Source organism: Epithele typhae, assembly GCF_022376455.1.
Source record: "Epithele typhae strain CBS 203.58 chromosome Unknown BXZ73scaffold_81, whole genome shotgun sequence".
NCBI lineage: Eukaryota > Fungi > Basidiomycota > Agaricomycetes > Polyporales > Epitheliaceae > Epithele > Epithele typhae.
Genome location: NW_025954272.1, coordinates 68,994 through 96,333, shown reverse-complemented (window position 1 = coordinate 96,333; position 27,340 = coordinate 68,994). Strand labels below are relative to the sequence as shown.

General features: G+C 59.3%; 9 protein-coding genes across 9 annotated transcripts; 3 read left to right on the top strand and 6 right to left on the bottom strand.

Moving 5' to 3' along the window:
- Window positions 1-204: 204 nt before the first annotated feature.
- BXZ73DRAFT_92698 (uncharacterized protein) lies at window positions 205-1,959 on the top strand (the record flags this gene model as incomplete). Its single annotated transcript, XM_048026453.1, has 5 exons — window positions 205-473; window positions 1,131-1,208; window positions 1,269-1,424; window positions 1,543-1,760; window positions 1,829-1,959. 5 exons carry the CDS (start codon window positions 205-207, stop codon window positions 1,957-1,959), a joined length of 852 nt encoding a protein of 283 aa, XP_047872793.1.
- Window positions 1,960-2,456: 497 nt separating this feature from the next.
- On the bottom strand, window positions 2,457-3,848 carry BXZ73DRAFT_106353 (NAD-P-binding protein; the record flags this gene model as incomplete). Its single annotated transcript, XM_048016603.1, has 5 exons — window positions 2,457-2,581; window positions 2,630-2,691; window positions 2,742-3,333; window positions 3,403-3,545; window positions 3,610-3,848. 5 exons carry the CDS (start codon window positions 3,846-3,848, stop codon window positions 2,457-2,459), a joined length of 1,161 nt encoding a protein of 386 aa, XP_047872792.1.
- A 2,956-nt stretch (window positions 3,849-6,804) lies between these two features.
- Window positions 6,805-10,513, bottom strand: BXZ73DRAFT_92696 (uncharacterized protein; the record flags this gene model as incomplete). Its single annotated transcript, XM_048026452.1, has 14 exons — window positions 6,805-6,965; window positions 7,022-7,139; window positions 7,193-7,970; window positions 7,991-8,015; window positions 8,066-8,132; window positions 8,236-8,372; window positions 8,421-8,499; window positions 8,551-8,695; window positions 8,864-9,098; window positions 9,135-9,142; window positions 9,182-9,396; window positions 9,418-9,457; window positions 9,482-10,302; window positions 10,361-10,513. The coding sequence occupies 14 exons, from the start codon at window positions 10,511-10,513 to the stop codon at window positions 6,805-6,807; spliced, it is 2,982 nt and encodes a 993-aa protein (XP_047872791.1).
- Window positions 10,514-10,929: 416 nt separating this feature from the next.
- BXZ73DRAFT_81473 (uncharacterized protein) lies at window positions 10,930-12,453 on the top strand (the record flags this gene model as incomplete). The annotated part of the gene is made up of 3 exons (XM_048023510.1): window positions 10,930-11,166; window positions 11,222-11,773; window positions 11,827-12,453. The coding sequence occupies 3 exons, from the start codon at window positions 10,930-10,932 to the stop codon at window positions 12,451-12,453; spliced, it is 1,416 nt and encodes a 471-aa protein (XP_047872790.1).
- Window positions 12,454-13,185: 732 nt separating this feature from the next.
- BXZ73DRAFT_81472 (uncharacterized protein) lies at window positions 13,186-13,779 on the bottom strand (the record flags this gene model as incomplete). Its single annotated transcript, XM_048023509.1, has 3 exons — window positions 13,186-13,518; window positions 13,630-13,664; window positions 13,728-13,779. The coding sequence occupies 3 exons, from the start codon at window positions 13,777-13,779 to the stop codon at window positions 13,186-13,188; spliced, it is 420 nt and encodes a 139-aa protein (XP_047872789.1).
- A 2,128-nt stretch (window positions 13,780-15,907) lies between these two features.
- On the top strand, window positions 15,908-16,129 carry BXZ73DRAFT_9219 (peptidase S33 tripeptidyl aminopeptidase-like protein; the record flags this gene model as incomplete). Its single annotated transcript, XM_048026274.1, has 1 exon — window positions 15,908-16,129. A coding segment is annotated over one exon (222 nt), but the record flags the coding sequence as incomplete, so codon positions are not given.
- Window positions 16,130-16,483: 354 nt separating this feature from the next.
- On the bottom strand, window positions 16,484-18,820 carry BXZ73DRAFT_54561 (cytochrome P450; the record flags this gene model as incomplete). The annotated part of the gene is made up of 13 exons (XM_048021188.1): window positions 16,484-16,635; window positions 16,690-16,718; window positions 16,793-16,825; window positions 16,885-17,118; window positions 17,175-17,204; window positions 17,263-17,463; window positions 17,532-17,598; window positions 17,653-17,903; window positions 17,957-18,129; window positions 18,191-18,332; window positions 18,390-18,481; window positions 18,535-18,632; window positions 18,694-18,820. The coding sequence occupies 13 exons, from the start codon at window positions 18,818-18,820 to the stop codon at window positions 16,484-16,486; spliced, it is 1,629 nt and encodes a 542-aa protein (XP_047872787.1).
- A 1,059-nt stretch (window positions 18,821-19,879) lies between these two features.
- Window positions 19,880-21,010, bottom strand: BXZ73DRAFT_14932 (uncharacterized protein; the record flags this gene model as incomplete). The annotated part of the gene is made up of 1 exon (XM_048017506.1): window positions 19,880-21,010. A coding segment is annotated over one exon (1,131 nt), but the record flags the coding sequence as incomplete, so codon positions are not given.
- Window positions 21,011-22,238: 1,228 nt separating this feature from the next.
- Window positions 22,239-26,093, bottom strand: BXZ73DRAFT_54569 (uncharacterized protein; the record flags this gene model as incomplete). Its single annotated transcript, XM_048021192.1, has 17 exons — window positions 22,239-23,022; window positions 23,076-23,114; window positions 23,171-23,333; window positions 23,385-23,438; window positions 23,551-23,741; window positions 23,793-23,936; window positions 23,986-24,047; window positions 24,110-24,183; window positions 24,286-24,482; window positions 24,536-24,762; window positions 24,814-24,855; window positions 24,876-25,011; window positions 25,069-25,178; window positions 25,239-25,393; window positions 25,448-25,559; window positions 25,634-25,832; window positions 25,903-26,093. The coding sequence occupies 17 exons, from the start codon at window positions 26,091-26,093 to the stop codon at window positions 22,239-22,241; spliced, it is 2,880 nt and encodes a 959-aa protein (XP_047872785.1).
- Between the last annotated feature and the right edge of the window lie 1,247 nt (window positions 26,094-27,340).

Below are 27,340 nucleotides of genomic sequence, written 5' to 3'. Positions count from 1 at the left end.
TCCGCTGCCACACACTGCCAAGCCGCCGTCCTGTCACAAGTCGTTGGGAATATCGCGATTGCCCAGCCTTCCCGGCGACCTCAAAGCTCCTCGGACACGGTACAGTCGATTCCCGTCACCGATCCCCCTCTCTGCTCTCTGTAGCCAGCTCCTCCCTCCCAGCCATAAGGCTCAATACGCTCTTTTGAGTTGAGTCGCGGCACTATGGCTAAGACTTCGGGAAGATCCTTCGTGACAGCGACAGCCCTCTTCGTCGTTGGGCTCACACTCATACAACGAGCCTCTGCGACATGTCCTGCGGGGTTTCGCATCCCTGAGGCTTCAAGCTGGTGCACGGGCTGCCTCCCCGGCACTTACAGCGGCCCGGACTCCCGATTCTGCTCAACTTGCCCCGAAAACACGTTCAGTGCAAGTCTTGCTTCGAGCTGCACGGCCTGCCCCGCCGGCTCGACCAGCAACCCCGGTAGTGCTTCGTGCACACCCGTGAACACCTGCTCGCCCGGCACGTACTACGACAGAAGGGGCGAGTGCTCCCCTGCCCGCCCAACTCCTACTCCGACCCTCTCGCGACGGGATGCGTGGCCTGCCCCGACCGCCAAGTCAGCAGGGCGGGGTCCTCGTCTTGCCACTCCTGCGCTTCCGGGACCCATTACGACTCTGGCTTCTGCGTCGCCGACATGGCCACCTGCCCCCGGGCCAGTGGATGTTCGCCGTTGACATATGCTTCGACTGCCCAGCCAACAAGTACTCGACGGACGGTATCGTATGCCGAAACTGTCCCGACGGGCAAGTCAGCAACGCCGGATCCTCGTCCTGCCACGCCTGCGCCTCCGGGACCCACTATGACGCCGGCTCCTGCGTCGCCGACACACCCACCTGCACTCCTGGCCAGTACCCGCTCGATGGCGAGTGCTCGTCGTGCGCGGCCAACACCTACTCCACCGACGGCACTGAGTGTGTTCCATGCCCCAGCGGCCAGGTCAGCGACCCCGCCTCATCGGAGTGTCACGCCTGCCCGGACGGGACCATTACGACGCGGACTCGGCCGCGTGCGTCGCTGATACCCCTACTGCACCGGGGACGTACCTCAACGGGAACGCGTGCACGCCCTGCGCCCCCGGGTCGTACAGCGGTGAAGGCGCGACTCAGTGCGAGGCGTGTCCCGCGGGCCAGTTCTCGTGGGAGGGCGCGTCCGCCTGCTGCTCCTGGTGAGTCGTTTTCGATCCGCGGTGCACTGCGCGCGTGTGCTCATAGACGTGCGCCCGCAGCTGCTCCGGCTTCTACTCGGACCACGCAGGCGCGAGCAGCTGCGCGCAGTGCTCCACGGCCGGCGCATACTCAGTCGTCGGCGCGACCTCCGCGTCCGCATGCTCCTCCTACTACCTCGGCGGCCAGCTTCCTGCCCCAGCTCCGGGCCTCCTGCCGTGCGCTCCTCCACCCTTCCTGCTCTTTGCGCACGTACTCACGCCTCGTCCGCAGCCGACGTCGGCGGCGCGAACCCCTCCAGCCTCACCGGCCAGGGTTCCATCCAACGTCGGGCAGTGCAGTGTCGCCTCGGCCAGCGCAGCTGCCCGTCTATGGCGTCTCTGCGGACGGGCGCGGCTACCTCCGCGGGAGCGAGTGCGTCGACGTCCGGACGGACCTGGAGAGCTGCGGCGGGTGCGTCGCGGACGACTCGCCGCTCGGCGCGCGCAACGCGGACGGCGGACGGGACTGCAGCGCGATCCCGCACACGGGGCGGGTGGCGTGCCGCGGGGCGCGTGTGTTATCGGTGAGCCCCGATGCGCTGTTACTTCGACGCCAGGCTCATGTGGGGCACTTCTTGCAGAATCGTGCGCGTCTGGCTTCGCGCTCTCCGAAGACGGAGAGGCGTGCGTCGCCTCCAACGCGGCCGGCGCGCTCCATGTGCAGCGTCGAGCTGTGGGCCACCGTGCCCGACGCTCCGCCGCGAGCCTTTGAACCTGTACTCCATGCGCGCTGCCTGTCTTTCCTGCTGGAGGAATATTAATGCATAGATGAGATAACATCGGATTTAATGTACCTTCTGCTAATCGCCACCGTCGTTCATCACTTTTTTTTTTCCATTTCTGGGGGTGGGAGGACAAGGAGTTGGTGGAGCCGCGAGGATTTGATCTGTGTTGGGGGAATATTAACGCATGGATAATTGGGAGAGGATCGGATTTAATATACCTTCTGCTAATCGCCACACTCTTTGATCACTGTCGTTTCGTTGTCCCGGTGTGCTTGGACGTTCTCAAGTGGTTACTCGGGGACGTCGTCGCGATCCTAATTATCGAGGTTCCGCCCAGACACCCACGGTTTTCTGTGTTGAAGGCTCAAGAGTGATCTGGATGGTCCTTCCATACTGTGCATACACTCACAGAGAAAAGACGCATAATGATTACTGTACAAACTAGTGGTGAAAGGAACGTACAACACGCCACACGCTAATGGGTTCACTCCGAATCCGAATCCACTTTGATGACCACCTTTCCCGTCGCGCGCCCGGTCATGACTCGCTCGTACGCCTTGAGTGCGTCCTCGAACGCGAAGACCGAGTCAACTAGCGGCTTGACTTTGCCTGGTGCAAATCAGAACCTCCCTTCTCGGCCACGACTGATCAACGCACCTTCTTCGCACAGTTTCGCAAACGCTTCCAAGTCCTTTTTGATCGGGTCCACGTTGACCAACCTAGAGAGAAACTGAGCGCCCCGTCGCCGAAAAAGCGGCTGGCCACTTACTTCCACTTGCGCTTCGTCCCACCCAAGAACCCCGGCTTGAGCATCACGTTCCACAGGAACGACGGAAGTCCCGGTCCCTGCGGCCCAACGGAGACGAAGACGCCCTTCGGCGCGAGGTACGCCGCGCTGTGAACGAACAGCGCCGGGTCCATGAACCCGACCGCCTCGAAGAACACATCATACACCCCCTCCGCCTCCTCCCCTTCCTTGGCCTTCTCCTTGGCCTCCTTCGCCGCAGAAATGAGCTGTTCGTGCAGCGGCGCCTTCGCGTAGTCGTAGACCACGTCCGCGCCGCACCCGCGCACGTACTGCTCGTTCTTCGCGCTCGTGCTCGCGCCGACAACGCGTGCGCCCCATGCCTTCGCGAGCTGGATCGCCCACGCGCCCACCGCGGTGCTCCCGCCGTTGACGAACACGCGCTGGCCGGGCTTGAGCGCGCCGATGTTCTGCAGCGCCTGGTACGCGGTGAGGCCCGCGATCGGGATCCCAGCAGCCTGGACGGGCGTGAGGCAGGCCGGGCGAAGAACGGCGCGGCCGGCCTGGACGCGGGCGTACTGCGCGAGCGAGCCCCAGCCAGACGAGACCGTGACCGCTGTCGGCGAGGCGGGTCGGCGTGTGCGTGCGATAGATAGGAAGACGCGGAAGGGTGGTGGGCACTCACGGACAGGGTTCGAGCCAAAGATCTCGTCTCCGGGTTTGAAGTCGGTGCCGTTGCCGTCGACGACGACGCCGGCGAGGTCGAACTCGTGCGCCTGTATGCGTCGGAGCAGGAAGCCGGGCAAGAAGTCGAGCACCTTGTACCCTCTGTCGCGCGTCGCGGCGTAAGGGGCGAGCACGCTGCACGGAGCGCAAGAGGAAGCAGGCTTACACTGGGTTGAGAGCCACGGCGTGGACCTTGACGAGAACGGTGCCCTTAGTGAGTGGGGGGATCGGGGTGTCTTCGCGGAGCTTGAGAACGTCGGCAGGCTTGCCCTTGGCTGTCGGTCTCCATGATTTCTGCGTCTTAGGAAGCTCGGTCTTGAGCGATATTGCGGGCGCTGGGATGGGCGCGGCCGCTGAGGAGAGCGTTGGCTGGGTCTCGGGTGTGGGCTGTTCGTCGGAGGTCATGGTGAAGCGAGGGAAAGAGGGGAGGGCGAAGAGTCCGAGCGTGGGGGAAGCCTAGGCTAATCTCTCGAGTCTTGCCGGCTCCCATGGCCGCATGTACTGGTCCTCCGGGCCCTGGATGAAGCACCATCCATGAGAGAGTGAGAGCAGCTGCCGGGGGGCGAGAGGCGTATGTGGGGTAAGTAAGTACAGTCAAAGCCCTCGGGAAGGCCCCCAGGTACTCATGCGTTATGCGGGGTATATACGGTGTGGGATAAGCGCGCTCATCGTGGGAGACCTATGGACGCCCTTCTGCAGCGTCTCGTGGTGAGTCGGTCGGCGCTTCGCATTGTGGAGGCAGGCAAAGGTGGTCGGGATAATCTGTGCAGCGATGGTTCCCGCTATAGTAACTTGCATTGCTGTCCTGTATAATGATCTCCGGAAGATATCCCAGCACGCATCAAAGTAACGACAGGGTGCTAAACAGCTGAATCGTCACATTCCACCGACTCGCCATCAACGTTGTCGACGACCGTCACTGGAGGCGCCCATCGCTTCAGCGGCGCAGACTGTTTTTCAGTCTGCTGGACCGGGCTTCGCGCACGCACCGTGCGTCCCAAGTCCATCTCCACCACTTCCACCCCAAGCGAGTACGTCTGGACAAAGTCGGGCGCCTTGAACGTCGGCTCGACCCCCAGCGTCAGGTGCACGACCACATCCTCTCCCTTCTCCTCCCCCAGCCGCACGACGAACCGCTTCGACGCGACGCCGCTCGCGAAGTCCCACGCGAACACGTGCGACGGCTCGTCGCGCGCGTGCCACTGGTGATGCTGCGCCGCGCCCGACCGCGGCGGGTTGGCGAACGGGACGCGCGCCGCGGCCGCGCACGTCGACACGGTGACGCGCAGCCAGCCGCTCTCCGCCCCGCCCGCGCACGCGCACGCGTCGAGCTCGACCCGGAGCGCGTGGCCGTGGCCGGCCTTGGTGAACGCGAAGCCCCCGCGGCGGCGGGGGAAGGCCGGACTGAGCCCGGCGGGATCCTCGAGGTCGTCCGGGGTCGCGAGGGGCGTGGGGCGGAAGCCGGCGCGGGCGAGCACGGGCGCGCACCAGTCCGCGAGCGCGAGCGCGAAGGGCGTGGGGCACTGGCTGAGCGCGGCGTACGTGAGGCGGTGCTCGGGGAAGTTGAGCGTGCGGTCGCGCGGGGGCCGGTGCGAGATGTAGATCTCTTTGACTTTGAGGGACTGGCGGTGCGCGTCGAGGAACCGGCGGGGAGGCGGGTGGTGCGGAAGTAGCCCTCGCCGAGGAAGCTCGCGGCGTTGGGGGCCCCGGGAGGGAGCGTCCCGTCCGAGACGATCATCGTCGGGCTGAGGAACGCGCCGACGACGTACTGCGTCTCGCTCGACCGCCGCCTGCGCAGGACGAGTGCAAGGAGACGTCCGGCGGTGTCCACGCAGGCGAGCGGGGCGAGGTAGATGGGCTCATCGGAGTGGCTTGCGCGGGTGGAGAGGAGGGGGAGCGTCGTGCGGATGCCGTGGGGCGTGCTCGTATACTCCACGAGGGGGGCGGCTAGTCCGAGACGGTCGCGAAACGCAGAGGGCGTGAGGACGTTCACTGCGCCGGCGGCGAGGAACTTGCGCGGGGAGAGTGCGAGGAGGTTGCGCATGTTGGGGGTCTCCGCGAAGTGTTCGTCCGGCTCCGCGAGGACTGGGATGGAGCGCGGTTGTTCGTTGTCGTCGTGGTCGTCCGCGAGCTCGAGGTTGTCTTCTAGGGCGGGACCCCACGTAAAGATGCTCTGGTCCGAGGACTGCCTGAGGACTTCTTCCTGCAGGCGGACGAATGCAAGCCGCCCTTCGCCGTAGATGGTGTGCATGTTGACGCCGAGAATGCCCATGAGCGAGTATGCCTCGTCTTCTTCCCGCGAAGTATGGCGGTGGGCGGCCCAAGAGATGCGCCGCGCGACGCTGACGCTGACGACTGACGCCTCGTGCGTGAGGATGGCGCGGTCGATCCCTGTTACTTCCTCTACAACCTCCGCGAACGCCGCCTTGGTGCCGAGAACGGTCCAGGTCTGAGTGAGGAATATGAGCACGCGAGGGCGATGAGCTCTTGCAATGTCCAGCCACGTGTGAACCAGCGGCTTCTTCGGAAGAGGAGGTGGGAGGGGTCGTCGTCGGGAACATCGGCGAGGTACGCGTAGCAAACGCGAGCGTTCTGGTACCAGGCGAACATGGAGTTGATGGCTTCAGAGAGCTCGGAGGAGCTGCTCTTGTCGATGCAGCACGAGTCGACCCAGAGGAGGCGGAAGCCGTGGGATCGCGCGAGGTCGCACGCTTGACGAAGTTTCTCTGACAAGGCGGCCGGAAGACGAGGCCTGGCCGTCTCTGTGGGTAAAGCCCGGAAGGGCCGTTTGAGGCGATGGAACCAATGTCGGGGCGGCGTCGAGGGATGCGCTGGAGGTCGTCAAATGTTTGCTCCGGCGGCTTCTCCCCGTTGCGGGCCCAGACGTGGGAGAGGATGGCGTATGTGGCATGCCGAGGGTCGTCTACCCACACGAAGTCGGCTGTAAAGGTGTCCAAGAGGCGCATCGCATGCTCGGACACTCTCTGTGAGGCGTGTGAGCAGTCGTCCATCATACAATCGCCAGAGAACCTACCGACGGACCGTTGGGTAGACTCGCGCGGACAGCTCAGAGGTTGAAGAGAAGGAGGCTGCACAGCCGCTGTCTCTGGGATTTGCGCTCCGCAGCCCGACAGTCGACTGTCACGCTCTGTCACGACATTGAAGCCCCGCATTAGCGCCCTACATCTGTGCCTTGCACGTCGCCTAAATGCGGGATAACTTTGAACTTTCCCATGCGACTGCTGGCAGCCTGGAATAGCCGTGCAAACCGTCGGGACTGCCCGGCGCTCAAGCGACTTGATCACAATGCATAATAAGTGATTCAGGTAGCACAAGAAGCGAACGGGGCATACAATTGCACTCATAGCCCATCCGAACATCGACAGTCACAGCCAGCAACCGCACACGTCCCGTGCGCCCGCGAAGTCGCACCCCCTTCGCCGTAGAACCACTCCAGGATGTGCGACGCGTGCCCGCCGTGTCGGCACGTCTGGCAGAAAACGAGGGCTTCTTGGACAGTATCTTCTCGACGCACATGATGAGCGCGAGCATGATGAACGTGCGACGAGTGCACTCACCTGACGGCAGCGCAGCATACGCATGCGACCCCTTTGCGGTCTCGGGTGCGAGGTTAAGCGTCATCAGACAAACACAGCACCGTGGAAGTGGTTTACTGCAGTTCGGGCACAGCATTTTCTGAAAACCCTTCGTCAGCCCAGCGAGATGGGGATCCAAGTCGAGGAACGAACCCTCGGTTGTCCTTCGGATGGTGCGGCCGCGTCCATCGGCTTGTTGCAGTAGTTACACCGCAGAAGGATCTGCCGCGGCGCCCACTCGAACGGCGCGATCTCGCCCAAATCGATCGCATCGCGCAGGATGCGCCCGCGTTCGATGTCGAGGTGCGACCGTTGGTGGAAGAAGCGCCACCCGTCGAGGAGGTCGCGGTATGCAGTCATCCACCGCGCCCCGCGCGAATCGCGCGCCAGCGACGGCGGCAGGCTCGCAAGCAGCGCGGCGGTCTGGACGTCCCCGGAGCTGTCGACGTACGCGTCGAGCAGAGCGATCCCAGGCGGCCCCGCGAGTCCGGTGACCAGGAGGCCGAGCGCGTCTCCGTCGTGCACTGCGCGGTCCGCGACGCGCCGCAGGAAGGCGGAGAGCTCCTTGTCGTCGAGGAAGTGGAACGCGATCGCGAGACGTTCACGGAGGGGCAGCACGTCCTCTTCCAGCACGTCCGTCCAGTCGCGCACCGTGAGCTGGGTGAGGAGCGCGCGCAGGTACGGGTCTTGGAGGCGCACGACGAGGCGTTCGCAGTGCTGCACGAGTTCCGGGCTGCGCGCGGAGGAGGACACGGCGGTGAGGGCGGCCAGCATCCCGGACATCATGTGGTGCGCGTCGTCCGTGCTGCGCATCAGGAGGTCGATCGCGGCCTTGTGCTGCTCGGTGAACACCAGCCAGCAGGCTGCTTGCGTGTGCTTGCCCTCCTTCTCCCAGCGCTTGATCGCACGCGCCAGGTCGTCCTGTGCGAGGCTCCACCGCATAGCTGCAACGCGAAGCGACGTTGCGCGAGACGAGCTGTGATCACGCGGGGCGCCATGCCACTCCGTCGCCGACGTGCGTCCCACTGCGCGCGTTCAGCTCTTCGATCGCAGCAAGGAAGTCGTCAGGCATGTTGGACGTGGCTGCTGGTTCCTCTTGCGTCCGGTATGTCTCGACGATGATCTTATGGGCACGTCGAGATTAAGCGGCGCGAGGAGAGGAGAGATGTCGGGTCGTGCAGTGCCTTTCGAGCGACCATGCGTGGGGTTGGTTGCCCCGACGGTGGGGCGGGCCGGACGGGCTTGAAACCTTCCCAAATACCCGAGAGACCCTGGTAGGAAAAGTTGTAGCCCTCCACGACGGATGATGGAGATGAGAGCAGGCGTTGAGAATCTGTGACGCGTGAGAGACAGCTAGTCCGTCATCCCTATGCGTACTTACGATGGATCCATAACCACATCTCTGACAGAGTATGATCCTCTGGAGTGACTGCGCGGGCGACAGATGAGTTGTATAGCGGCTGCAAAAATACGGTTACTTTTGGCAGAGGAAGTGCTACAGGAGGGCGTACATCAGTGAGGCCATACGCGAGCATTGCGCGTCGACGCATCAACATCGAGATGTCGGACTCGAGTACATGTTGTAGCGCCATGACGGCTGGTGACGTTCGATGTCGGCGGTGCCCGTCTTCGCCGTCCAGTGGAAATGTTATCGTCCTCGGCGTCGGATGTGGTGCATGTCCTGCGCCTGCTCTCGTGCCCGCCTCTCGACTTCTTCCGAATCGCGCCCTTAGCCACTGCGGAATGCTCGAACGTGAAATCCTTCATCGCGGATCTCTTCCGATCAACACTTCGATGTCGCTGAGGTGATCTTGATTCGTCCACAGTAGAGGTGGGCGCCGGGCTAAGCGCGGGAACCCGTCTTCATCTCCCCGCCCAAACGTTGCTGGAGGAACTGAAGGCGTCGGGGAGTCGAACTGGTTCCGCGACGCGACCGACACGCCGTCGCCAAACTCTGGTCGCTCCATCGAATACGCGCGAGAGCTTGGTTGCGACTGTCGTGCAGCAAGAAGTTCCCATGGTTCTCGAGGAGGAGAGAGGTCGGTGATCCCAGAGACGACTGTATAAGATGTTCCGATGCCCAGAGCCAGATCACCTCTTGCACTCCATGGCGGATGCACAGGCGTGTCGTGGACGGCGTACAGTTCGAGGTCTCCATCTTTGTTGACAAGGATGACGTCGGAAGTAAGGGGGCAAGAAGTGGCCGCAGGTAGGAGGGCAAACGAGGTGAACGGGCGGGCGAACGTCTTCGTCCGTCGCGTGTCCGCAAGGATGAGATGGTATGGTGGGGGGTCGCCGAGGTTCGTCGCGGGAGGTGGAGATGGCTGACTCGTACCGGAACTCGCGCCTGCCCACGGCTTGACCCACGATGTCCTCACCGTCTTCCCTCCCGACTGCGACGACTCCCTTGACCTCCCGCTCTCCGGGGTCGCTTCCACGAACTGCGCCTGCCGCACATCCCAGAACCTGACGTAGCTTGCGTCGCGCTCGAGCGTGGCCAGGGTGTCTCTTCGCGAGGACGAGAACTCGACGTGGGCGAAGGGAATCGTGGCAGCTGCGTGCGACGTATTCTTGCCGCGACCAGAGGCCGACACCGCGGCGGGCGCGTCTCCTCCGTCCGCCGACGCGTCTTTGGCCGTGAAGGTGAGGACGGGCTGTGTGAACCGCCGGATGTCCCAGATCGCGACAGTTCCTTCGCTGTAGCATGCGACGCGGTGCGGGTCGAATGGGTCCGTGGCGATACCATGCACCTTACTAGCCGCCTTGAGGGATGACGCGACCACGGTGCGCAGGTCGAAGAGCTGCAGCCAGCGGTGGGAGATGCCGGCGAGCAGTAGCTGGGGGTTGTTGGGGACCCAGGCGAGGGTGGACACAACCTCCGCAGGTGCATGCTGTTGGACGACGCGCGACTCTGCGCTGGTACGTGGTGCGGCATCGCCACGAGGAAGGGTGGGGAGAACTTTGCCGTCGCGGTCCTCGTTGGAGGACGGATCGAGGGAGAGGGCGGGAAGGGCGGAGTTGATGTCCCAGATGACGAGACTGGGGTCGTTGCGCACCTTGTCGAGACCGACGGCGAGGTAGTTGGGGTTCGAGGGGGAGAAGGCGAGGGCGTTGCACGCGCGCGTGTTGCGTGGGGGAAGGGAAACGGCTGCGCTGGTGTGGGCTCGGCGTGAGGCTTCGAAGCGGAGGAGGTCGACGCGGCCGTTGCTGAACCCGACGGCAATGAGGTCATCAAAGACGGTGTCTGGAGACCACGAAAAGCACTAGCGAGCGAAGGGGCGAGGTGGGTACGCATGAAGGACAAGAACGAAAGCCGCGCACCTTCATCTGGTTGAGCTCGAGCTGCGATGCAACCTGCTTGATCTCTGACGACTCTGGAAACCATTCGTAGAGAGTGATTTGTGTGCTTCCACCGACAATAAACTTGTTTTGTCCGCGCGGGTGCCATATGAGATGTCTGTCGGAGACGACCATCCTGTTGAGGAGCACGAGTGTAGAGAAGTGGTGTGATGGCTTTATGTAGACATGAGAGGCAGTTTGGTGGCACGATTCAGATGCGGCGGCTGTGGTCGGAGGAGCGAGGACAGTAAAAGAGATGAGGGCGAGGAGGAGGAAGAGGTGCTGGTGCTGGTTTCAGGTCAAGACAAGGGTGAAGATGATGCTGCCAGCTCCGTTCTTCCCGGAACGCCTACTCTTAGTCCCAGATAAGAGCTGGTAAGTAAGCATGAGGACGATCGTGGGAATGACTGCGTTTATATGATAAGCAACTGGTGACGCCTCTCGGCACTTGGTCGCTTTTGCTATCGACCCCCACTTTCTCAGTACGTGGTTCTACGGGCATCCGGGTTGAATGCTAATGATACAGCATTTTAGGTAGTCTGGGCGCACAAATGCAACCTCTGAAGTCTGACGCGGGCCTTGGCCTGCCGGTCACTGCGACAGTCCCTCTTGCCAGTACGCCGGGCAACAAACGCGCGGTGCTGGGTCTTCGAAGCCTTTACACCACCCTCTTGGCGACCGTGGCTTTTGCCACGATTCAGATGGTCATAAAACCCACGGCGGTGTACCCTGATTCTCTCCGTAATGCCAGTACGCGTGCTCCGGGTGCTGAGTTCGATTGGTTCGCGGTGCGGTGTGCCTGTTTTCTTTCAAAGTACGGTGCGCTGACATTATATTTCATAGGTTGAGCCAAGCAGGGACGTCAGGTGGGTCGACTGCTATGAAGACCAGAAGTGCGCCCGCCTTCTGCTCCCTCTCGACTACGATCGTCCCAACGGTCCCACGACTGCTATCGCCATCCGCATGATCCCGGCCACCGACAGGGAGAACTACCGAGGCACCGTCTTCCTAAACCCAGGCGGTCCCGGTGGCTCCGGCACCAACTACATACAACGCCGTGGCAAAGACATGTCTACCATTCTTGGCCCCTCGTACGACATCCTCTCCTTCGACCCTCGCGGAATCGGTTTCACGGTGCCTCGGATCGACTGCTTCGACAGCAAGTCCCAGCGGGACATATGGGAGACTCAAGAAGGCCATGCACTCATTGGTACCGCGAACAGTACCGGAACGCTCCTCTACCGTGCTCGTGCGCAGCTCCTTGGCGAGCGATGCGAGAACAAGCTGGGAGGTGAACATGGCCTGGCTCGATTCGTCAGCACTCCATACGTCGCTCGAGACATGCTCGAGATGACACAGAAGCTTGGTCAGGAGAAGCTGCAGTACTGGGGATTTGTAGGTAGTTCCAAACCAAATGACTTGCTTTCTTCGCTAAATCGTGTTGTCAGAGCTACGGCACAATCCTCGGACAGTGGTTCGCGACTTTGTACCCAGACAAGATCAAACGTCTCGCTATCGACGGGGTCGTTGATGGACACAGCTACCGCCGCTCTAGCTATGAGACCGACGTCGTTGACGTGGAGGCAATCGTGGAATCTCTCTTCACCTATTGCCACGATGCCGGCCCCCTCAAGTGCCCGATCTATGACTCCACCCCTGACCGTATCGCCGCGAGGTTTTTTAACACTCTCAAGAGCATCTCAGCATCTCCCTTCCCCATTCCCCTCGCCGATCCCCCACTGATCATCACGCGCAAGGTCATCCTCGAGAGCCTTTTCCGCGCCGCGTATAAGCCCGTCAACACCTTCCCCCTCATCACCCAAGTCTTCGCCGCCCTCGAATCACACAACACCACCGCGCTCACCGCCCTCGCCCCACACATCGCGGATCCAACCACCTGCTCCTGCTCCGCCGCCACACTCCCCATGGTCGGCAGCAACGAAGTCCAATGGGCTGTCGAGTGCGCCGACAGCGACGCGTACAAGTTCGACCCCTCCCTCTACGCCTCCTTCTACGCCGAGCTCGAGTCCGTCTCCCCGCTCCTCGCGCCCGTCCACTTGAGGGCCCTAGAGTAAGCCGGGTAAGTCGGCTGACCGGATCCCAAAATACCCCGAAGGTACCGTCCGGCCGGGCCCGATCAGGTCCGGCCAGGTACCCCGGCGGAGTCGCCCGATCAGGTCGCCTCGGGTAGTCCGGAGGAGCCGTCCGATCAGACCGGGGTGCGGGTGGGGAATAAGAAGAGGAGGGCTTCAGCAACGCCCTGTACGTAGCATAGAATTATAATATACGATGCCTTGAATGCGTAGAAGAAATGGTGCGTGTGTGCATTGAGCCTAGGGGAATTTCCGGACATTTGTCTTGAGATCAGGTAGTGCAGGGGACTCGGGCAGCCGGATCCGGCAGGTGAGAATAACGGCCCATGCTGCGGTGCGCAGGGCTCATACATGGCATCCACAAACCAAGAAAGATACCCCTTGCATGTCTCGGAGGCATGCGGCGGTGTTGGGGCGATCGAAAAGAGCTCGTGCAGGGGGCTAGGTAAGTAGCGCGAGGGACTCAGCCAGCCGGATCCAACTCAGAACGTCCCTGGGCACTGCCCGATCCGTGGGGCCCCGCTTTTCTCGTGTGTTGTGGGGGCTGGCAAGGTGCACTGTTCCGCACCCACTCCATATGTGTACGTCGTGTTGTGGCTCTTCAAAAGAGCTCGTGCAGTGGTCAGGTCGCTTAGGGGACTCAGGCAATGTAACATCTGGCTCAGAATGGAGTCCCCTGCTCCATGCCCCAGTTTTCACATGCATTAGATCAGTTCACCCGGTGCTCCAACTCAGCTGTAGGGGGAAGTGTGGCTCTTCGAGGATGCACCCACAGCGGGCTGAGAGCGAGATCGCGGGCATCGCTCTCGCTGTCGGCATCGCTGTCGCTCTCACGGGCGCTTGATCGCTGTCGCTGTCGCTGTCGGGGTCGCTGTCGCTATCGGCATCGGCATCGCTGTCGGCCTCGGCATCGCTGTCGGGGTCGCTGTCGCTGTCGCAATCGCGGTCGCAGTCGGCATCGCTCTCACAGGCGTCTATCCAGAGTTCAGGCCTGTACCACTGAAGTGAGTATCCACCCTCCAAAGTGTTGAATGGATTAGCTGTATTCTGCATCAGATACCACCATGTATGTGCTGTTGTTATGCAAATTTATAAGGTAGTTGCTGCAAGATTGAGGGGATGATGTCATATGACATTTTAGAATGAGATATCACATACTGACATGAGATGTGAGTCTATCGCATGCTGGACACCTACATATATTCATGGAAGATTGTTTGATCACAACGCAACAAACAGCAGAAAGAAATACGCACTTTTGGCGATGGTATTGTGTATGTTTGGAAAGTGGAAGTTCTCAGAAGACATGACATGCATAACTTCTTGTGGAGACAAAAAACTGGAAATCTGTCAGTTTCATCATAAGACGATACTAGTATAGTGCTTATATCGGAATTTTCATGCATATCGGTGACGAAATGCATAAGGGTGGTCGTTTGTCATTATTTCATGACATACGATATACCGACATAGCATGAGCTCCAATCGACATAATAACACATGGAACAGGATCGGATGAGCAGAAGCTCAACGATGCAAAAAGAATCTCAAAAAACGGTCAAGAACCGGTGGAGATGTGCACTGGGAGCCCGAAGTGTGGTTTCAGCAGAAGGCGAGTTCGGAGTGCATTCAACACAGAGCACACTTCGGGCTCCCAGTGCACATCTCCACCGGTTCTTGACCGTTTTTTGAGATTCTTTTTGCATCGTCGAGCTGCTGCACATCCGATCCTGTTCCTTATGCTACCATGTCCATTGAAGTCCATGATATGTCGGTATATTGTATGTCATGAAATAATGACAAATGACGCCCCATGTGCATTTCGTCACCGATAGGCATGAAAATTCCGATATAAGCACTCAATAAGTATTGGTTTACGAAGAAGCAAACAGATCGCCAATATCACATCTGCATGAGAAGTTATGCATATCATGTCTTCTGAGAACTTCCAATTTTGAAACATACACAGTACCATCACCAAAAGTCCGTATTTATTTGTGCTGTTTTCTGCGTTGCAATCATAAGATCCTCCTTGAATATATCTAGGTGTCCAGCATGTGATGCACTCACATCTCATGTCAGTATGTGGTATCTCATTCGAAAATGTCATGTGACATCATCCCCTCAATCTTGCAGTAAATACCTTCCAAATTTGCATAACAACAGCCCATACATGCAGGTATCCGATGCAGATGACGCTGAAGTAATTCAATGCTTTGGAGGGTAGATACTCACTCCGGTGGTACAGGCTGAAATGCGGATAGACGCCTGTGAGAGCGGTGCCGACAGCGACCACGACCGCAAAGCCGACAGCGACCACGACCGCAAAGCCGACAGCGACCGCGACCGCAAAGCCGACAGCGACCGCGACCGCAAAGCCGACAGCGACCGCGATGCCGACAGCGACAGCGACGCCAACGCCGACCACGACAGCGACAGCGACGCCGATTAAGCGCCCGCGACAGCGACAGCGATGCCGACCACGACAGCGACACCTGCTGTGCTCTCGCTCTCAGCTTGGTACGCACTCGCTGCTGAACGCATGAGGCATAAGAAACCTTGAAAATAGACACAACATAGACTCTCGAATGTGGATGCTGTTTGTGAGGAAAACGGAGCGCAGCGGGATGGACCTGGCTGCCCCGGTTCCGCGCACCACCTGGCTCCGCGCACCACCTGGCTCCGCGCGAGCTGTTTTGAAGAGCAACAATGCCGCCGCATGCATTTAAACTGGGCGCGCTTCAACACACTTGGTGAGCCTGTACAATACGCAAGGAAAGTGAGGCCCTGCAGGTCAGCCAGTGCCCAGGGAGATCTGGGCCGGATCCGGCTGCCCGAGTCCCCCGCGCGACCCAAAAGCCTCCGCGCGAGCTCTTTTCAAGCGCCAAAATACCGCCACGTGCCTCCGAAACGAGCATGGAGTGGTTTCCTCAGTTTGTGGATGCCATGCGTGAGCACCGCGCGGCGCCATGGGTGATCCAGTGCGTGGCCGTCAATCCCACTCGGATCCGGCTACCTGAGTCCCCCGCACTACCTGATTGCAACACAAACACTCACAAATCTATCTGAGCTCCATTTACACACCCGCCTTTTCTTCCATGCATTCAAGGCATCAGATGTCATATTTCTATGCTACTCACAGGACGTTGGCTCAAGCCTCCCTCATGTTATTCCCCGCCCGCACCCCGGTCTGATCGGACGACTCCTCCAGACTACCCGAGGCGACCTGATCGGGCGACTCCGCCGAGGTACCTGGCCGGACCTGATCGGGCCCGGCCGGACGGTACCTTTGGGGTATTTTGGGATCCGGTCAGCCGACTTACCCGGCTGAAGTAGGGACATGCACTGGCCCGTCTGGGCCACCTCGTGGCTCTCCTGCGCCGAGTGGCGCGTGCGCCCCCAGTGGCGGCTCACGGGCCCGATCGCGGTCGGCGAGACCTCGCACCCGCTCCTCCTGCTCTCGACGCGGTACGACCCGGTGACGCCGCTGTCGCAGGCGCGCCGGGTGAACGCGCGGTTCGGCGGCTCTCGGCTGCTCGTGCAGGAGGGGCACGGGCACTGCTCGGTGTCGAGCCCGAGCGTGTGCAAGGCCAAGGTCGTGCGCGCGTACTTTGAGAACGGGACGCTGCCGGGGAAGGGGGCGACGTGCGAGCCGGACGAGCTGCCGCTCGTGGGGAAGGTCGGGGCGAGTCTTGTGTCGGCGGAGGACGCTGAGCTCCTGCGGGCGTTGGAGCGGCTCGCGGAGGATACGCCTGTTCGGCGAATGCTGCTATAGTGGAGTTTTGGAGTCATGTATTCGACGAGACCTCCAGTCATCAAATACCCATTTGACACGGTGCAACATTTATTCAACTACGACGTTTACGGGAGTCGGAAAGAAAATACATAAGGGAGAATCAATCAAGAAAGAGAGCAACGGGACTGTCTGCAAAGCATAAGGACCGAAGCGTATGAGGTCTCTGGCATGGCAGTTCAAACCCAATTCCATTGAGCAACATGACGAATTGTGTCTTCATGATGGGGCCAAGGAGATGTCGAGCCACAGCTGCGGCTTATCGCCCTTCTTGCCTGTGGTGGGATATGCGATTCCGGCGAAGCTCCAGAAGATCGGGGTCTCGCCGCGCTTGAAGGTGAACGCCGAGACGAGAAGGTAGAGGACGACCTCTGAAGAAATCAACATCCATCAGTACCAAGACGGTAAGCACGGCCTACACGCACTCATTTCAAGCTGCGAGAACTTGAAACCACTATGACGTGCCAATGCGAGGGGCCGGTTAGCTAGGGGCCCCGAGGAGGCGAAAGAAAGTGCAAGAGCACGCACATGCAGGAGTAGCTCCCAGCGAGGAACGTCATCCTAAAGCGCAGTCCATCAGCCACCATGCCGCCCTGACGTTTTTCAAAGCCGCTACTCACAGATTGGAGTAGATCCCCGGAATACGCGCTTCCTCAACCGCACGCGGCAAGGGCTTGAGCCAGCGCTCCGGCTTCCACTCCTCCGCGTCCTCACCCCAGAGCGCCTTCGCCTCGTTGCACGCTGCGAGGTTGAGGAAGAGAGAGGTGCCCTTCGGGACCGGTATTTCCGTGATGGAACTCCCGTCTTTGCCGCGGACGGGCTCAGAAAGCGGGATGACGGCATCCGAAACGGACCTAGAACGCGAAATAAGGAATCAGCACACGATCGAGGTTGCAGCACGGGAACATACTCTCTGGAGGCGAACGCAACAGGAGGGTGGCTGTCCACTGTGGATCAGTCACGCCAGTTTGAAGACGAGTAGAATTGTGGGGACTTACAGGCGTAAGGTCTCGCGGCAGACAGCGTCCAAGTAGTCGAGTTTGTTGATTTCGTCGTATGAGATCCCGGTGCCGAACATCTCGTACGCCTGGCGCAGCTCCACGCGCAACTTGTCCTGCACATCTGGATGGTCGCTAAGGAGCTGCAGAGTGCGCGAGAGCGCATTCGAGGTCGTGTCGCTCCCCGCGATGATGAACGTGCTGATGTAGTGCCAGACCATGATCGGGTCAGGAATAGGCGTAGACGCGGTCGAAACGGCGGAACGTACCCCATCTGTGCAAGCAGTTCGTCTTCCGGGAGTCTGTCTTCCTCGGAAGCGAGCATGTTCGCCTTCACTATGAAGTACTAGGTCAGTGAAGCTGCGAAGTGCAAAAAATGGAAACACTGACGCAGCAGACTCATAACATCCTTTCCTTCGCCCATGAGCCTCACCGTCTCCTCGTCACCTCTCTGGAGTGCTGCCCGCTTTGAATCCAACAAGTCTACGCATCCGCCGTGAACGGCGTAAATATGCGCCTTGGCGTCGTGGAGCGCCTTCAGCGGGACGAAGTCGACGAGATAACCTCGAAGCCACGCCGGTCCCAAGGGCAGGATATACGGAAGAAGCCCACGGAGATGTCTCATTTTGGAGCCTGCCGTACTTTTATGAAGAAATCAGTCGAACGAGTCGGCCGACCAGCACCGGGGGCATACCTGAGACCTTTCACTGCATCCGTCCAGGGAGTGGAGGTATCCTTTGTCAGCGGGTCAAGAGATGTACCCAAGCCACCTTGTCCGACGAGCTCCAGAGCGGTACGCGCAAGCCAACTATTAACATCAAATGACATGGTCCCATCACGAATGCGAGTCTCAATAGCGAGCTTGAGCTACATGCGTATCAAAAATCAGCGGGTAGTTTGCGTGACCTTCCACAGGCGAAAGGCTCACCCTGTCAGTCACCTCGATGAACATAGGCGTCAAGTCGCGCATGTGGGCTCCCGAGAACACGGGCATGAGCATCTTGCGCTGCCGCTTGTGACGATCGCCCGAAGTTTGAAAGAGACCCGGACCAACCACCACAGATGCGGTGCTAGAGGTGAGTGAGTGAAGTGGAGCAAGAGGGGTGCGGACGGAGACAGGGACCCACGCGCGACTCTCTGGGCTCCTGAGGAACTTCTCCGAGTCCTTGACAAGGATACTTTGCAGTGCCTTTGGGTCGCAGACGTGCAAGACAGGACGCTGGTCGTAAAAGGTGAACACGCGATAATCTGAGTAGATGGATCTGAGCTCACACCAGCCAAACCGGAGAGACGGGCTACGGGACCGTAAGTCTCGATGAGATGTTTGTGGAAGCCCCAAGCGTTCGGCTCGAAGAGTTGAATCAAGTTTCCTGTAACAAGGAGTGTAAGAAAGAACACTCTCGAGTACATTCCGTATACAATTGAATTTACCCGCGAAGAAGGACTGGGCCGATGGCCCAGGGAGGTTGGCGAAAGGCGGGCGAAGGACGCGCAACATGAGACGCAAGCCGGCGTACAGCACAACAGCGAGAGGAACGTATACTGTCAGTGGAAGCATGGCAAGAAAGGTGGGAGGGATGTTGTTTGTGCTACGGCCTCAGGCTGCGGCCTATATAGGGCTGGGTAGGCTCAGGCGAACTTCTCAACTTCTGCTTCTCATGACGGGTCTGACCCACCCTCGAAGTGGACGGCTGCTGGGGCGCAGTCCCCATCCGGACCCGTGGATGAGGCGGAGGTTCCCGGGCTGGGTGCCGGAAGTGCGCATCGGACGTTGAGGTGGATCCTTCGCGCCGGCACGGTGATCGGCTTTGCGGCTTTGCGGCTTCAGGCATGGGAATCGCATCCATCGTCGAAATATACGTGAACGACACGGTGACATAAATAGCGAATGTATGGACGAGGCTTTCCTGATGTACCCATCGACGATTCAGCTCTCCGAAGAGTCCGCTGGCCGAGCAGTATGGTAAGAGCTGTGACTGTCATCAGAGCACATGCTGCGCCATACGTTTGTCGACTCGTAAAACGTGCCAACGGCGTACGCTGGACCCTCGCTTCGGGGAAAAGAACGAGAGGCAGTTGCACATGCACCTCGATCGCTATGCTCCACGTCTTCGACACTTGCCGAGCCCTCAAGGTGAGGCAGTTGCGCACTGGCAGCGCGGGCCGGTGAAGCCGATGAACGTTCTCCGAGAGTCGCTGTCGACGCTTGATAAATGCTCTCCTCCACGTCGGAGGCTCGGCTTGAGTTTGCGTCCAGTGGCTCGGGATCCGGGGATAGTTTCGGGGCGAGTACGCGAGACAGCGCGGAGGCGAAGGTGTGCAGAGGCGTCGATGAGGGGAGTTCAGCGGCGTTCAGCGAGATCGCGATGGTGCCGTATGGAGAATTGCTGATGGCCTGTCCACTGGCCTTTATCTTGAAGGCTTGTTTCGACAACGTTGGGAAGGTTCGCAATAGGAAACTTGAGGTGGAAGCGCGCGAGGAGGGATGGGAGAGTGATGCGGTGCGAAAAATGGGAGGGTGGGACAAACGGTGGGCCGCATGCGTCGTATTGGTGCGAGATGTCGTCGGGGACTCCATGAAATTCGTCGGGGTAAGCGTAGAAGCCTCGCAGTGACTCAAGAGGAGGGCGATGTATCTTCCTTCACGGTCTTCGCAAGCAAGGAAGGTGAGATGGTAGGAGACGCCACTATCGTCGGAGCCCTCGACCAGAGGAAGCCGCGCGCGCAGACCATAGGGCGTAACCTCGAAGTCTGGGAGCGCCGACCTTCCTCCAAGCTTCCGCGCAAGAGCATCCGCAGAGAGCGCCTTGATATCGGCGCAAGAGGCAAACAGACGCGGGGACGGCGCGGGCAGCAGCGCCGGCACGCCGCCCATCCCCGCACCGCCCCAGCGCAGGCCAGAACCGCCCCCGAGCGACACCCCGTCCTGCACTCGCGCGCCCCACGCGAAGATGCTCTGGTCCTGGGTGCGCTCATAGATCGCGCGCTGCACCCGCGAGAACGCCCGCGCGCCCCCCTCCCCGTACGCTGGCTCTACGCGCACATCGAAGATGCCTGCGAGGCAATACGCCTCGTCTTCAGCGATAAGCGTGCGCCGCGCGGCGGCCCACGAGAGGCGTTCCGCGACGGACACGTCCGCGAGCGCGCGGGTGCGCGTGAGCACCGCGGGGTCGATACCCGTCGCGGCGTGCATCGTGTGTGCGAGGGTTGCCTTCGTGCCGAGGAGGGACCAGTCGTGGGCGATGAAGAGGACGTGGTTGGGGGCGAGGAGCTCCTGGAGCGTCCAGCCGCGACGGAACCATTCGCTCTGCAGGAGCCGGGGTATGAGGGAGTAGGCGTCGGTGTCGGAGGGACCGCGGGGGTCGACGTCGTGGAGGAAGACGAGGCAGGCGCTGGACTGGCGGTACCACGAGTAGGTAGCGCTGTTTGCTGCGGCGAATGCGGCGGCGTCACTTTGGTCGACGCAGCAGGTGTCGATCCAGATGTACTTGTAGCCCATCTGGAGGGAGACTCGGCAGGCATTTCGAAGTTTGTCTGTGTGGGGAAGCGACTCGAGGAGGCTGTCTCCGTCGTGGAGTGATGCTTGTAGCGCGATGAGATCTTGGTAGGTCCGCTCTCGTAAGACCTCGCGTTCCATGTGTTCATTGTTGCTTGGCTTCGCCGTCACATGAGAGAGGGCAATATAGTCTGCTTTGGAGGGATCTTTAAAGATCGCAAACCGGCCGGTTTGCGTGTCTATTAGACGTAGTGGTGGCACTGCGTCGACGTCAGTGCTTGTGTACCTGGTCCGCAATCAACCACTTACTAGGGGTGAGCCGCGATGTCTTTGATCTTGCGTTAGTGCAGACGGGGTGTAGGCGGGAAACGGGGATGCGAAGTGACCAGGCGGAAGTAATGGGAGGACGGCTCAGATGCGGGGGTAGTGAGCCCATGAGCTGCAATATTACCTTGTTAATATAGCCTCCAATAACGCTCAGTCATGAGATCGCTGCACATCAACGTGGCATACGGATTGGGTGGGTTTACGAGATAATGTGAATGAACCTTACAATGGCGGGCGATAACATGTCACTTCATGGCAGTTTGTGGCAGGCCTCATGCATCATGTACTGCTATGCTGTACGCCGATAAGGCGACAGAGCATGTCCTTCATTGACGTTTCGAAGAGCCAAAGTACATCGGAAGAGACTCGAAACGCGACAAGGAGGGTGGCTCAGAAAGAGAGAGAGATGGAGGGCTCACCGAATCGGATACGTTGACGACCCTGCCATAGAGTGCCTTGAGGGATCGAGAAAAACGAGTCTTACGATATGAGTCACATCATCACGACCCGAGGATGAGGAACGCACCGGATGAGCCGTAGACGCTTCGACGACCGCACAATCCCACTCCCGCCCATGTTGCAGACCCTCGAAATCCTATCCATGCGCCCCTCAGGTCGTCCCGCTCCGGCTTTCAATGACAGAGTACGGGAAAGTTGGGTATGGCTCTTCAAACGCGAGGCGAAGCATCTCAGAAGACGTCGTCCTCGACTGTTGTCGTAGATGGAGGATGGAAGCGAAGGATGTGCGGACGAGGAAACGGATCGTGACAGGGACATAGGCGCCAAGATGGACAGTCGACTCTGGCTAGCGCTCGCTGCTGCTGGCCCTTCAAGCTTCAGCTTCAAACCGAGTCCAATCCAGGACACCATCTCCGCGACTCTGGTATGTTCCAGTTTCCTATGCACGAAAAACTGGGCTCATGACAACAGCTCGTATCATGCTATCGAGCACTACTTTTCCTGGCTAATCGCGGCTTGCAGTCCCTCCTGAAATTCAAAGAATCCAGGCGTCAGGAGGACAAGTACGCGCGTCGACCAGCCAAACTTGAGACCTACGATATAGATTGTGTTGGAAAATACGAACTAAAATACAAAAGGGAGCCATCCTAGAATCCCATGATACAAAGAAAGAACGATCGAAAAAACCGAACGATCATCTCAGCCTCCCCTTGTCATCCACCTCCACCACCCCCCTCGGCGGCACCGCACACGCCCCCGGGTACACCGGCGGAGGCCCGTCGTGGTCCGTCCGAAGCTCCTCCATCACCCGCCGAAGGTTGACGACTTCGGCGCGCAGGTCGACGACCTCGCTCATCGAGAGCGACCCAAGGCCGGACTCGCTCGCCTCGCGCACGGTGTCTAGCGAGGCCAACGCGTGCGCGCTATCGGCGCTTGCGTACGGGGGTGCGGAGGGCGAGGAGGGAGAGGGCGCGGAGGATGCCTCTGTGAGAAAGGATGGGGCGTGTGCGAAGGGCGAGGGGCGTGCAGTGCGGAGCGCCTTCGCGGACGGGATGTATCCCTCGCTCGAAGGTGCGGCGGGGGAAGGGGCCGGGTCGGAGGGAGGGAAGAGCACGGAGTGAAGAGGAGGGACAGACGTGGGTGCGCTGCCAGTGCGCGTCCCAGTACCGGTGGGCACATTTGCTAGGAAGGGCGCAGAGTCGGCCCCGTGGTTGCTATATGTCCAGACGGTGGAGAGTATCCCTGGGTCGACGGCCGAGACGTCGTTCGCGCTCGACATAGAGAGGTGCTTCACGCGTTCGCTCTGGCTTCGTCGCGCGTAGAAGCAGAGGCCTGTGCCGAGGAGGCAGAGGAGCGCGAAACCACCAACCGCTCCGCCGACAATTGGGCCGATTCGGGTAGAACGGATGGGGCTGCCACCGACGCTGGCGGGACCGGTGTTGTTGGTTTGGGAGGCGTTGAGAGGCCCATCTCCGACGCTGTACAGTGATCAGTGCGGTTAAAAGTGAGTTGGTGGGCAGATAGAACACACGTGAGGGCGAGCAGCGAGAACATGGCGCCGAGACTGGGTCTAGCAAGTCCATGTGTTAGGATCGGACGAGATAAACAGTAGCATAGGTAACTGACCCCGCACCGCCCGAGTTCGACGCAGCGGATCCGTCCACTGAATCGTAAATCGCGGGGAATGCTCCAACCGAGCTGTTTGAGCTCGCACGGAGCCATATCGCGTCGATCAACTGGGCAGAGACGGCGGAGTTCGTAGTAGTCGCGGCACAAAATGCAAGCCATGCTGTAGTATCCGGTCAGATATATCGAGACTGCGCACACGGCATGCCCCTACCTGCGTTTGTAAGATCCTGCGTGCTGTTATCGATCGGAGCTCCGAACGGTGCACCTGAATTTCCGCCGTCAGTGGTTGCCCCCCAAACCAAAATATACTGTCAGATACTAACCGTTGCGTCGCATGACTCGAGCATATGTTTCGGCTTGGACGTCCAAAAGCTGACAAGCTGATGTATGTGTTTGACCACATCGGATGGGACATACACAACTCACAGACTGCGGAACAACAGACGTGTTGAGCAGCCGGTCTGCGTACAGGTTGTACAACAGCGACTGCGAGTTTTGCACCCCGTATCTCCCGAGGAAATTCTCGGCGTTGTCAGAAATGGAAAGCGACCTCCATTGGTTCATGAGGCTTTCCGATGAAGTCTGCACGGGATATCAGTGATCTCCCACAGCTCATGACGCCGATAAAGTACTTGCCTCGTACTTCTGCGCATTGGTGTCGTTTCCCACCATCCTGCTCATCTCCGCAAAGGCCTTGACCGCGATGATCCCCTTGATGGCGAGGTTCGTCTGGTTATCTGCTAGCACCCCATCAGCCGACTGCCTAGAAGTTGGTCAACATGTGTATCCGCGCCAGCGACGAGAGCACCTACTGGTTTGGTGTATTCAGAGCGTTAGCGACAAGGTAGTCCGCCCAGGCGTTAGAGAGTTCGTACTGCCAAAGACAAGCTTCAGAGATGATGGCCGTCAGTCAGGATATCGTGGGTGTACACGTACATATGCAGAAAGTAGTGAGGAGTCCCCGGTGAACCGAGCGTGCGCATACATCATGATTAGCATATTTCCAGTTTCTGCAATGCATCGTAAGCAAGTTACGACATGGGAATACTTCTTCGCGCACCTTCCACTCCCAAATTTCCTTCTACCCCAAGATCTACAGCCCGAGGCCAAACGTTCCCTACAGCGGGCGTTCAGACGATAAACGCGCACGATCTTCGCAAGCAACTCACCGAGGTGCTGTGCAGCGAATGGCTGCGATATATTCTGCTGATTCTCAAGTAGGGGCTGGAGCATATAACTCATCCAGCTCGCGTTGATGTATAGGATCGCTGGCATCGCTGCGTACATGCGTTCGACCGGACTGACACGTCTGTGATTCGGCAGAAGTGAGAGCACGAGCGTAGACATACCACCGGGACATACTGTGATGCGCCGGTGTCGCGCATGAAGATCTTGATGTCGGAGGGATCAATGTTCCCGCTCGCGTCTGTCCCGGCGGTGACTTCAAGAGATGCGAAGACCTGCCGTGCGCTCAACGAGACAAGATCGACGTAGTGGGGCGAGACCTGCGCTGCGGCACCCATGATCTTGTCATCCAGTGCTTTTGCGCGGCTGAGCGCATTGTCGTAGTCTGCTATGAAAACGTCAATCTGAGGAATTGCAAAATCAGCGTTGAATCGCACAGTACGTTCAATGGGGACGTACCGCTGAGCTGCATCGAATGTGGTCGGTAACAAAGGGTGCTCGGTATCAAGTAGGGGACTCGGTTTTGTGTCACACCCTGAGGAGTCTTATACAGGATGGATGGAGAGCGCACGTATCCAACAGCCCATGTGACGGTCTGAGGCGCAGTCGAGACAGCGCCCATCTCTTTGGAGAATGCGAACACATAGTCATCCCTGAGCATGCAGTCTCTGTTCAGCGATTCGTTGGAGGGGCGACCGGAAAGTACGCACGCTGGGACGGCTCCCGAAGCATTTGTCTGAGCATTATTTAAAACACCGCTATCCTGGAACTGCTGCCTGACGGTTTCGAAAACGCCCATCTCGAATGACGTGGTTTGATCCTGTACATCAACGTTCTTAGACGAACTAGAGCGCGATCGGCATCACAACCGGGGACTCACCAGCTTTGTCGCATGATAGAGGACTCCATCCAGAGTATGGTCGTTGGCCTCCATGTTACTCTGTTGAGCCCTGAGAACCATCTTCTCGTACCTGCTGGACGTCGTATCACGCTCTATCCAGTACGCGTTAGTCTTGGAGGTGTTCGTCAGCCAGTCTATTTGAACGGAACCCATGAGCGTGCGAGCGTCGAAGGAGCCAGTCGGCTTACCCATGGGAACGATGTCGCTCCAGATTTGGACATCGTGCGGAGTTCCGTCGATCGACATAACGTCCACAGAGAGGTAGGTGAATGGTATCGACTGCTTGACGAGATCGTCGGGCTGCGCAAGTTGAAATGCGCCATCCACGCAATGAGACACATGTGGGTTCCGGCGACAGCGATCAAGAAGCTCACCTCGATGGGAGAGAGGAAGGTGACATTCAGCCGGATGCTCCCTGTGGTCACCGTGAAGATGGTCCGCGTGGGGGTCAACTGCATGTTTGAGACTACGCCCTTGACCCAATCGCCGCTGTTCCCCATCCACTCGTACATATTCAACGTAGTGTTGTCGATTTTGATCCTACCCCGCCACCTCATGGCCGTGAATGATTGACTCTGCCAGGGGATTTCTCTGGTTTGCCTCGCTGATCGTAGACGCAGGAAAGAGAGATTTACGCACCGACATGGGCCAGAATGAAGGCCATGATTGGGAAAGAGCACCCGCACCGACCGTGCTGTTATGCCATACGTTGAGGTAAGGACTCCGCACGGCAAGAGGGATACTGGAAGGAAAGAATGTCTGAGATAAGTCCTGAGAGTGTGCAAGAGACAAGAAGAGCAGCAAAAGGAAGAGCGATGTCGAAGCCAGAAACATGACCGCAGCATTCCCAGCGGAAAAGAGTCGATGGTAAGGGCCGTGCTCGAGGGTAGATATCAGCAAGAGTGGGCTCGTGGGATGGGCTTGGCGATGTCACCGTGGAGTACTTCAGCCTGCGATATTTGGGAACCGCCAACGGCATCAGATCAGGTCTGCAGAGCCTGAGCGTGACGGCACGAGCGAGATGAGCAAAGCCGAGAAGTCGGCATAAGCCTGTGAAGATGGATAGAAGTCAGAAGTTGCTACGAGGGAAGTTACGGGCGCCGCCAACACAGTTTCAAAGAGAAGACGCAAAAGACATTGGAAGACGACCATGCGAGTGCCAAGCGAGGAAGACCGCGGTGCGATTCACAACCCCGATATCGTGAGAGTGAATGCACCAAGAGCCGTCAAGGCTGTGCACGGATGTTGTAAGCACGGCCCGCGCCATTATTATCGTCCACAATCAGAGAAGGCCCGTGTCCACAGCACGTCCCCATCCAGGAACTAATTCGAAGGGCAGGCGCAGCTGGCTGTACGAGAATACGTGGCGCGTCCCTCAAGGCCTCACGCTCGGCGTCGTGATCGATGAGACGACGATGACGACTGGCAGCAGGCAGATCATACGGGCACTCACTGCCAAGCTTTCGCGAGTGCTGAGTGCAATTCAGTATTCTTCGCGCTCGATTGTCACATGATATAGAGGGCCGCGGGAATGTCGGACGAAGAGCGCATGTCAATGGCTTCATGTTTCGCCAAGGACAGTGGAGGACGATGGGAGTTCGCAGCAAGGCACAGACGCCGGTCTTTGCAAACGGTGGCGTGGGAACAGAGAAAGCAGACTCCTCAGGAAAATTAGGCCAAGTTATGTTGACACCATCGTGAAAGAGTAAGGCCTTGCGCTTTGACAAGCACACCACCACCGAAAAACCAAGGCGGACAACATGGATGTGCAGTAATCGAATCGGGATACGTGCGCGACCGCAACAAGCTGAGTTCGAGTCGTGCGCCGCGCTCTGGAGGCGGATTTTTTGACATCCGCGGCCGGGGCAAGTGCGCGCGGAGCGCCGCGCAGGTCGTGGGCGAGAGGGAAGACAGGTGGGACGAGAACGCGCCGAGGATGCCCACGAGGACGCCTGCGCTCGTAGTCAGTTACGATCCCGATCAGAGAAGAGAAGAGATCTAGACCGAGACACGCACCCGTTCCGCGAGCCACCCGCGATCCCGCACGACGACATCCATCACGTCGTCGAGCGCACACAGGA